Below are 10,972 nucleotides of genomic sequence, written 5' to 3'. Positions count from 1 at the left end.
GCCTGAAACAAATGCTTTCTACCAACGCATGTTAAATAGGTGCTTATGTTTCACGCAGATCCCGATGTACCTAATTAATCCTAATTAAATTTGAGCTGTAAGGGCACCTAAATACACAAATATGCACGCAGACACGAGAGGCTCGTCTCTCACGGTGAAGTGCCGCTCGTCAGGCAGCTGGAGGGGACCCCATCGGCGCCGAGGTGTCCCTCGCCACCAGGGTCTTCCGCCGGCCGCCGGGGCACCCCTTGGACGGCGCTCCCGGCGCCTCCCGACGGTGCGATCCGTGCGTCTCCCTCCGGGAATGAGGATCGGGGGGGGGTTTACGGAGACCTTCATGGGGGTGTCTCGCAAGCCCGGAACAGGCCGGGGAGCCGCGGGAGGAGAGAGCGGGCAACACCGCAGGCTCGCGTTTTCTCCTGCGAAGGCGACAGGAGGGAGGGGACACGGTTATCTCGCCGGAGTTCTCATTTGGAGAGGGTTGGGACAAGCCTTAGGAGGATTAGCAGGGGCGCAGCACAGCGCCTTCGGCAGAGAAGCAGTATCCCGCCGCTTGCCCGCTCCTGCACTTCGGGGCAAACAGGGGGCTCGTCCTGCCTGCGGAGAACGAGACGTCTCAGAGAAGCCAAAGAGCGAGCCGGAGCCTCGCTCAGGGGCACAGGGGAGGCAGGAGAGAGGCGGGACCCCCAAGGTTTTATCCCTGCCGAACAGGCACCGCTGTGCTCACCCACGGCGACGGGAGCCCGGCGGGCGCGCACCGGGCGGGGAGAGGCTCCCCGAGCAACCGGGGAAGGAGGACCGGGAAAGGAGGGGGGGAAACGGGGGACGGACGACGACGGGGGACCCTGCGTCAGTGCAGGGCCATCCCCTTCTCCTCCCCGTGCGCTCGGCTCTGCCTCCCGCCAGCCTCCCACGCCTCCCGCGAGGTGCGGCCGCGCTACATAAACACGGCCGTGCCGCCGGTGCCGGGGCTCTCCGTTCGCAGCCCGACGGAGGAGTTTGTCCGGCAGCGGGCAGAGGCGCGGCCGAGGGGAGCGCAGCGGCAGCGCGGCTCCGGCGCCAGACGGGGCGGGAGGCTGCGGCGGGCAGCAGCGGAGGGCTGCGCGCTCCCCCGAGGGCGGCGGCCCTGCCGTAGCCCAGGCGGCCGGAGGAAGAGGAGGAGGAGGAAGGGCGTGGGCTCCGGCGGGCTCGCTCCGGTATGGCCCTGGCGGACAGCGCCCGCGGGCTGCCCAACGGCGGCGGCGTGTCGCCCGCGGCGGGGAGCGGGGCGCCGGGCAGCGGGGCGGCCGCGGCGGCGACGGGCGGCTGGGCTTCCTTCCCGGAGATCGTGGAGCTGAACGTGGGCGGGCAGGTGTACGTGACGCGGCGCTGCACCGTGGTCTCGGTGCGCGACTCGCTGCTCTGGCGCATGTTCTCGCAGCAGCAGCCCAGCGAGCTGCCCCGGGACAGCAAGGGTCGCTTCTTCCTCGACCGCGACGGCTTCCTCTTCCGCTACATCCTGGACTACCTGCGGGACCTGCAGCTGGTGCTGCCCGAGCACTTCCCCGAGCGCAGCCGCCTCCAGCGGGAGGCTGAGTACTTCCAGCTGCCCGACCTGGCTCGGCGCCTGGCGCAGACTCGGGCGGTCGCCGCCCGCCCCGCCGTCCTGCACCGCGACGGCTCCATCTGCGCCGAGGAGCCGCCGCCGCCGCTGCTCGGGTACCTGGAGGCCGAGCCGCTGGAAGGCGGCGGCGGGGCCGTGGCGTCCGCCCCGTCGCCCACGGCCAGCCGCAGCCCCTCGGGCGGGCCGCTGCTCACGCCCTCGCAGTCGCTGGACGGGGCGGGCGGGCGGCGCTCGGGCTACATCACCATCGGCTACCGGGGCTCCTACACCATCGGGCGGGAGGCGCAGGCCGATGCCAAATTCCGGCGGGTGGCCCGCATCACCGTCTGCGGCAAGACGGCTCTGGCCAAAGAGGTCTTCGGGGAGACCTTGAACGAGAGCCGCGACCCCGACCGCCCTCCCGAGCGCTACACCGCCCGCTACTACCTCAAGTTCAACTTCCTCGAGCAAGCCTTCGACCGGCTCTCCGAGGCCGGCTTCCGCATGGCCGCCTGCTCCTCCACCGGCACCTGCGCCTTCGCTCCCGAGCAGGGCGGCCCCGCCGATGACAAGATCTGGACCAGCTACACCGAGTACGTTTTCTGCCGGGACTGAGCGTCCGCCCGGCCCGTGGCGTGGGGACGAGACAGCCGGCCCTGCACACCCTCACACCTACGGTCCCCTCGCGTCCCGAAGGAAGGAGGATGTGAAGCGGGGCTGTGTCTCCCTGTGCTTTTCTCACCCCGGTTTCTGCCGCCACGCACAAGCCCCGGCGCAGCCCCCAGCCCTCTTGCAGCACCTCCTGACGGCCCCGGGGCAGGAGGTCACCGTGTTGTGCCTCGGCTGTCGTGTCCCTGCTTGGCCGTGTCCTGGCTCCCACCTTCACCCTCCCTCCTGCATCTCCCAGTAGCTGTGTTGGTAGCAAGGGAGGAGAGAAATATTGGGAGTAGCCAAATGCCACAAAAACATGCATGTGCACCCAGTCTTTGTCCCTCTCCCCACACAGAGATCAGGTATAGCTCTGGCAGGGTGGGGCGTTTTAAAAATCATCCAGGCAGGGGCTGAGAAGATTTAAAGTTGCTTTGAGCAGCTCCTGTTGAAGATGGCATGACAAATGTCTGTCTCAATACCCTTATGAGGGAGTTTGCCTTGGTGGGCAGACCCCAAATTGTCCATTTTTAACTCCTCCCTTCCCCACCCATCAAAGCGATGCCTGTCTGTGAGGGACTGTCACATAGAAAGGAAGCCTGACTGTGAGGGGTTTGCACTGGCTCATACTTTATCTGTTGAGATGAGCAATTTTGCAGGAGGCATGCATGTGGGCCTTCACAAGTGGTTGCTCCCATCTCCCCTCTTTGCTGCCCATATCTCTGAACTCCTCTCTGTTAAGCTGGACCAGGGCCTGCACAGCGAGCACGTAAGGCTGATGTGGAAGGACAGATTTGCTGGATAACCATTTGAACTATGAAGTGTCCTCAGAGAGATGTGTTTATTCCCTTGAGAGGTAAAACAAAGACACTTTGGAAAATTAAAGTGCTTGTGAATTGTAACTTCCATGGGTGGTCTGAAGTCCTTATAATTCTCTTGAAGTTACTGTCTCTAATATGGACAGAAATCTCCATGTGTATTTCCTTAAATAACCTCAAAATGATGGGAGTGAGGTGAAGCCAGGCTTGCCTGAGTACAGGAAGGGTCTTGGGAAGCTGAAATCATGTACATTGAATTAGTGCAAGATGTACATTATAACTGTCATCAAGAGCACCCTTGTTACTTTTTGTCATGTTCCTGCTGTAAAACTCTGAAGCCAGCAGATGACAAAAATCACGTTTTAAAGAGCCATTACCTTAGTTTTCATAGCAGTATTATCTGGGCACTGACACTGTACCTCTTCCTCGACAAACTTAGTGCTTCTTAGAAAGGCTTGAGCCCTCTCCTCAGAAAAACAAGGATGATGCCAACTTTCTTCAGGGGAAATTACTTCTGAGCTGTATTTTGTTACTGCTGAGTAACAGTCTTCCCCAGAGGAGGCAGCCAGAGTCTGCATTGGAACAGATGATCTGAACCACAGGTTTTACAGATTCAGCAGCTCTTTCTAATAAATTTCTTGAAGTCTGGAGTATAAAAGCACTTCCCTTTAAAAACCTAAACTTGATTTAAGAATGTGTATAGCCTGTTCAGACAGAAAAATATCCTAAATATACCTGAAGTGTTGAAGAATTTAGCAGTACATATTAAAGGCTTGAAGTTATGTTTTTAAAACTCTTGAACAATAATGCTAGTTCTAGGTCTAACTCCAAACTGCTGGCACCTGTATTCTAACCAAAGAATTTCACAGTAGGGCTTTTTTAAAAAACCCAAATTCCTTTGGAAACAGCTATAGCTACATTTCTATCGAGTTTCAGTGCTCAGTCTCTGTTCACTTGGTCTTTCATTAAGTGCATGCACAGCTACATAAAACTGAAAATAATTTGCATCACCATGGCTTCTTTTTTCTAATATTAGCAAGGTTGTATATCAACATGATTGAAGATGTGCATATGAAAGCACTGGATATTGTCCATTTGTAGATAGTTGTATTATGGAGTATTTTTAAAAGGATGGAAATGTAAACCTGCCAAATTAGACGAGCAATAAGATACAGTGAGAGGCCAATACACCTGAGGATGGAATGAAGTCTGTTTGTCCTATGCCTTACTCTGAGATGACTTCTTTGTGCTTAACTTTCACCACAAGTGAAAAGACATTGGTCACCACAGCTACTAGGTCTTTACAGTGCCCTTCTCAAGAGTAATGACTGTCTTTTTCTAGTTTCTGTTAAGTAACTCTGAAGTATGTTTTTTAAGATTTTGTATAAAATCAGTTTTCAGTAAAGTGTTCAAATTTGCTCTAGATAGCTTTCTTTTTTTAAGAATCTGCTAGCTTACTAAATCCATCATAGGAGCTATGTATAGGGGCAGTTTTAAATTGACCTTGTGATTTAGTGTACATATATATACAGTATATAAACATTTTACACTAATCATTTAGTTTTTTTAACAATTTTAGTGCTAGAGGATTTCATAATGTATCTAGCTGAGCATTTTCACATTATGTTATGTACATAACATGGTAATGTTTTACTGGTTTCTTATACCTGTTTCAATGGAAAAAACTGAATATGAGTATCATCAGCTTGTAGAACTTAAATTGATGACATATTTGCTTGAATGTGAATCTTCTAGGTGGCTGAATGCATCTCTAACAAAGATTGCCTGTCTTTTGATTAATTGTTGCCTCTCCCTTTCCTGGCAGACGACCCAGTAATTCTCACTTTTTACGTAAAAATGGATGTAATATGAACAGGATTTTTTTCTAGTCTTTGTGCTAAAAAATTTTAAGTGTTATTAGTGTTAAGAAATGGGCCTTTAATTTACTAATAACTCATTATCAGTATCGTCAGCAGGCTTAAAATGATGGTGCCGTAAATATAACAGTCATTTGATGCTTTGCCACAGAAGATGACACTTTTCTGAGCCATTACTTAGTAATGGCAGTAAACTTTTTAAAAGGAAAAATGCTCAAGGCAAAGTCAATGAGTTTTACTTGTCTGTTCTATTGAGAGCTTGAAGAATGGATAAACACAGCGACTCTGCTGACTTGTTGACATGAAAACATACAAAAATATAAAGGCACAATACTGGAGTCCTGTCTACGTTTTGTAGCTGTTGCTGTTCACAGTTCATGTACTTATGGATGAATGCAGTAGCATTTACAAGTGCTATTAAAAAATCCACAAGGGCAGTCTTTCTTTTAATTAGAAGTTAAGGCATAGGTCTTTTCAGTGATGCATATCATGAAGGGTGATTTTGCATATGTTTGATAGGATGTTTATATTTTTATACATGTAGATAATGAGCCACTTATTCATTCTTATTTTCACATGTATAGCATTGAAAATAAAGATCCTCCTAGGACAAAGTTGCATACCAAATTAAATTTTTGTTCTTTAAATATTAACTCAGTTGTGTGGTTTATGATGTTCTTTTTATTCTCTGTGCAGATAATGTTAGCTTTGTTCTCCCACAGTATCATATTCATAACTTCAGCAAAGACTCCAAACTAAAAAAGCAGAAAAACAAAGAAAATTATGTGTACAGAGACCTCTAGTAACACCCATGGCAAGATAAACAGAAATGCATAGTACTCAGACTGCATCATTTCCTTTTAAGCATCACAGAGAATTTTTGTAGTACTGGTCAGCCAATCCTCAGGAAGAAATAGTGATTGAACAGCTTAATTTGGATAGCACTGAGGAATTGTTGAAGTCAAATGTTGATGTTTTTTACGAAGCTAGAGAATAATAATATGAGATACAGTGCTCATTTAATGAAAGAAACATTTATACCTAAGGTAATACATGATCTGAGAGAATTGCATCTAGAATTTTTAATTAGCTACCCTGTGGTATCTAGCAAACTCTTCTAAACTTGTGGTCAGCTTCATAGAAAATTAGTAGTGACTTGTTAGTATAATCCACATGTGAAGTGCCTGTACATTTAATAGTTCTTTCTTGGGTATCATGGTTATACTACAAAGGAACCAGCTGAAGGAAGTTTAATCAACTGTTTAATTTGACATCTTGATAGTATTTGAGTGCTTTGTTATCATGCGATAATGTAAGAAAGGAGGTCATTCTATGAGCAACAAAACTGCATCTGAAGGCCTCATTTTCTTTGTCCTACTCCTTCTGCTCATCCCTGCCAATTTTGTTCAATTTCTACTTGAAAAAGGAGGCACATTCCTTGACAGAGCCACCTTCTGCTAGGCTGAAGGTTACGGCTGAATTTTGGCTTTGGCCCCCCCGTGAACTACAGATTTTCTCTTTCCTTTCCCTTACCCCACCATCAGTATTCATAGAATTTGTAAGAATGTAACAGCTGTGAGGTTTTTCAGTTCTTTTGATTGTATTTAAATTACCCATCAACTCAGAAGTTAAGCGGGACAGATATCCACCCAAATGGACAATGCAAATGCCATGAGCCTTATTTCAGTAGGAAACAAGGCTGACAGAATAGTGTGATTTATACCTGCCACTCTCTATATAGTCTGAGTGTACTAAATGCCTAAATCCCTATAGAGTGTGAAGGTGGGTGGTCACTCTTACTTTTGCAGCTCTGGCCAGTCAGTCAAACTAATGGGTGTGCTAGAATGTGTTAAAAATACTTACAGACTCCTAATTTCTGCAGCATTTCCAAGGCTGAATCAAATGTGAGCAGGAAAACATTTTCTGAAGATTTGATTTGCCTCAGGGCAGGGTTGTTTTTTGTTCTTTTTTTTTGTAAGAACCCTTCAGTATAGTTTTCAATGAAATATTAGTGCTAATGTGTTATTTATTTAGAAAGTACTTAGTTTCATGAAACCGAATGCTAATTTTGTTTTTCATTAAAATGAGCGGCATGTGTTTTTCCCCTGCTGCTAAACAAAACTCCTGTGTATGACTGCTGAAGTAGTAATGCCACCATTGCAAATAGTCTGTTGGAAATATGCAGCACAACTGCTGTGACAGTCAAAACCATAGCTGGTCAAATTATCAAATTTCTTCACATTTTACTCTCCACTGTGCTCAAACTGGAATAAAATTAAGCTCTGTTACACGTTTCTTGCTTTGCAAGTTTTTTAACACACACTATGGAGCTTTTGATACTTCTGTCAAAGTTGTGGGCAACTGTGATTCAGGGATTTGAAGTAGGTCTGTTTCCCTGTGAGGAAATAAAGGCTAGGAAATATTCTTGCACAAAGTGGGAGCAGCTTCAAGAAATTTGGGAAAAATTCTTGGTATCACAAGAAATCAAACATATTTTTCCGTATAATCCAAGTAATACACACTCACACATTACACCCATCATGCAAACCCAACCTGCCCTGGAAAGCTAAAGTCCTTGATGACATTTGCTTGTTCTGGGTTTTATTTTGTATCATCTGGATGAAAGAAATTATTTTGCTTTTCTCCTTCAAAAAAGCTCAGTGTTTAGCAGCTGGGAAGTGACAATGTTAGCCGTACACCTTGCTTTGAGTTAGCATTTCAGCATCCTTTTTGTTTCAACATAATGCAAAAGGTAGAGAAATTCACATGGAAGCATATAGGAATCACAGAATCATGGAATCACTAGGATTAGAATGCTTAGCTCCATGTAGCCTCTGACTTGCCTTTTGCAGCTTAACAATTTTCTCAACCTGGAACTTAAGTAAGTGTGGATTCATTGAAGTTCAGCCAAAGAAATTGAGACCAGAATATCAAGATTGTGATGAGGAAAACAGGTCCATTGATAAAGACCATGTGATCTATGTTTTTAATTTGTAATTTTGAGGTAAAGACAGAGGCTTGGTTAATTTATTAAGGAGCAGGCTGTTATTAAAAACAAAATAAAATGAGGGGAAAGTCCTCCAATCCTCTCCCACATTCTTGAGGAGGGAATGCAGTGCTGGTGTGATGAGAACAACCTATCTTTTTTGATTTCAGAGATAACTGAAATAACCCACAATGTTGCCATCTCAATTCTGTCTGTTTTTCTGGTCTTGGCTGAACTTTAAGGTCACACCCACCCTTAATAAGTGGTCCTTTAGAAAAGCATATATTCATAACTATGTAAAATTCCACTTCCATAAATTTGGATAGAGTTTGGTTTTGACTCATATTTTCCAAATAGCTTAGTGACAATCTTTGTCCTCATATTACAGCAAAGCCTGTGATTATTAGAAGCCCGAAGTTAAAGTTTTTCCCTTTAAAAGGGCAGAGACTGTACCAAGTCTTTATTTTTTTTTTGGAAAGGATACAAATGGTGCACTTTCCCCTCCAAATTTGTAGTCTTGTACAAACCCTTCTAATTTTCCCCACCTTGTAAAATTCATTTCCACATCTTCCTATGGCTGACAGCTCAAGGCATGAATATTTCTGAAAGCTGCAAGCACCAGGAGGTCTTGCAGTGATTCCCAGTTGTTCCATAGCAATCCCTTCCTGCTGTGGTCCCTTGTGCAGTCAGAACAAGCTGGGTGGGCAGCTGAGCCCCAGGATTACCCAGTGGCCCTGACCACAGCTTCTCCCTGTGCCTCACTTCCTTCCTGGCCACAACCAAGGTAGCACAGCAGTCCCTGAGCCAGCACAGTCCTGCTGCTGGTGCCTTGTGTGAATAAAGGGGCAGCATTTGTATTCTGGTGCACTCCATGCAGCCCAACAGCCACGAATTGGCACTTCTTCTCCAGGAGATTTCTGACCCACTTATTTCCAGGGTTTGCTTTCACAGTCTGCACTTCATCTGCCCTCTCAAGGTATAGTTGGAATATGGGAAAGGTTCAGCTGTTTACAGTAGTCTGTCTAATAGCTTATCTGGCATGGCACTAAAGGGACAATGAGGACAATTCACTTAAAAAGAGTTTTATAGTTCTTTAAAATTTTATGGCCTAAATAAACCATGGAAAGTGCTGCATAAACTATAATAACACTGGGTAAAGCCACCTTTTCTTTTTAAGGTGAGAATGATAACTTAATCAGTTTGGCTGGAGGACTAGCATGTTTATCCTCTTGGACTTGTTTGCATCATTCCAGAGGCTGAAGAGCACTCACCTGCAGGTAACTGGACCAAACAGTCCAATTTCTTTAGAAAATGCCAGGTTAAGGTATATGTATACAAATGCACCAGTGTTTCTTTTTCTGGAAGAGAAGTTTCATCTTGACAATTATCACATTGGATGTTTTCCAACACATCACCTCCTAGGGTTTGAGGACAGAAAGAAATGTCCAGATCATATGGTCTGCCATTCAACATAGCATACACTGTAGGGCTGCCCCTAACAGAGTCTTTCAGTCAGGCAGTGAAATTTCTTGGACTGCCATCTAACTTCATGGGTGATACTGCTTGTGCAAAAGAAGACATCACAGTGCCTGGTTAATTGTTAGGCTGTGAATGCCACCAGCTTTGGCTTTCACCCAGAAGGGTCTGCAATGTCTTCCTCATCGACGCCCTGAGGCTGTAGCGAGTGTTCTGCAGGAGGGTATGTACAGAAGTAGCTCCCCTGATCAAGACCTGGGGATGAACTGTCCTGTGGTGTCCTTTGGTTCCCTGCCACTTGTCCCTGTAACCAGTTTTTCGTTGGCACTGCTGATGTGGTCGTGGAGTGGACCAGTTCAGGGAGCTGGTGTAGATGGAAAACTTAGAACAAGGGAACAGGAGAAAGCAGGCTTATTTTCAGCTGGATCAGCTCCCAGAATGGCTCACAGCAAAATGGAGTTATTAGTGTTGGGCGAAGGAGCCTGATATCTAAACAGAATGAGCTCCTGTGGTCTGTCAGTAAGGCATGTTTTTCACTCCTTTAGTCATCTCCTGTCTCTTCTCTAAATCCTTTTCAATTTATCAATGTCTTTTGAATTTCTCATTTCAGATGCTTCTCATTCTAATAAGGGAATTCACAAAAAAAAATGTAACATTGTCCTAGCCTCTGGTTTTTTTCCATTCATTTCTTCAGGGTTTGAATTAGCAGATTAGGGGTTTAAGTGTCTCTGGAGCTTATGTCCAGTAAACAATGACTGCAAGCACCTGTATTATGTCTCCAGAATTCTATCCCAATTATCAGTCAAAATGCATGGGAGTGCCTAAGATGTTTGCTTATTAAACATTATGCCACAGTTTAACTTGAAACAACCAAGGAACAAAGCCCAGTAAAAGTGGATCTATTTCCTCCACATCAGCATTGATGGACATCACTGTGACCCGAATGCTCGGTACCATTTTCCCTGGTTATTACATTGGATAGGTAGTTTTCCAGCCACATGAATGGATGGCTAAGCATTGACTGACAGGTTGGCAGGCCTGAAGTTCCTAAATTACCCAATTTTCTTTTAACCATAGTCCAAACAGTCCATGGGTTTTTTCCCAGTCCTTTGGAGCTTCTGCAGGGATCTGAGACTTTTGAGAAAGCTGCATTAGTAAATACAGAGGCTTGTAAACATACCAGATATAAATTGGCCAGACCTGATTGAAAAAAATACTTGTTGCTCATATTTTTTTGATTAGGTTTGGAAGGGAAATTGATCATTATTCCTAACAGACCTGAACAGCAAAATGTTTATACTTCTCCTGAGCTAACGAGCCTAAAAATTCCGTCTAATAATGAATCTGTACAATTTTTCACATTGTTCCAAATAAAATTAAATAATTTCATTTGTAATCATGCTGACTACTACTTTCTTTGTGTTCTTTTTTCTTACCTTATTAAGTTTATACAATGCAGTTAGTACAGTATTTGCAATTTATAGCTTTGATTTATACAGATTGGTATAGCCTTCTCTTTCCATTTTAGACTTTATATCTATGACTTTTTAATAGCAGCTATCTGGCTCCTGTCCCAGGATGTACT

The 10,972-nt window shown here is 45.9% G+C and overlaps 1 protein-coding gene across 1 annotated transcript; it reads left to right on the top strand.

Annotated features, from left to right (window-relative positions):
• Positions 1 to 888: 888 nt before the first annotated feature.
• On the top strand, positions 889 to 2,701 carry KCTD12 (potassium channel tetramerization domain containing 12). Its single transcript, XM_054271892.1, has one exon. The coding sequence runs from the start codon at positions 1,199 to 1,201 to the stop codon at positions 2,195 to 2,197; it is 999 nt and encodes a 332-aa protein (XP_054127867.1). The 5' UTR covers positions 889 to 1,198; the 3' UTR covers positions 2,198 to 2,701.
• The last annotated feature ends 8,271 nt before the right edge of the window (positions 2,702 to 10,972 follow it).

This window comes from Melozone crissalis, unplaced genomic scaffold (genome assembly GCF_028551555.1).
Source record: "Melozone crissalis strain CALT ecotype California unplaced genomic scaffold, PUWL_Pcris_2 ptg000013l_1, whole genome shotgun sequence".
NCBI classification, from domain to species: Eukaryota; Metazoa; Chordata; class Aves; order Passeriformes; family Passerellidae; genus Melozone; species Melozone crissalis.
This window is presented reverse-complemented; position numbering and strand designations above follow the sequence as displayed.

Coding starts and splice junctions, on each gene's coding strand:
- KCTD12 (XM_054271892.1), top strand. CDS start 1,199: ATGGCCCTGGCGGACAGCGCCCGCGGGCTGCCCAACGGCGGCGGCGTG.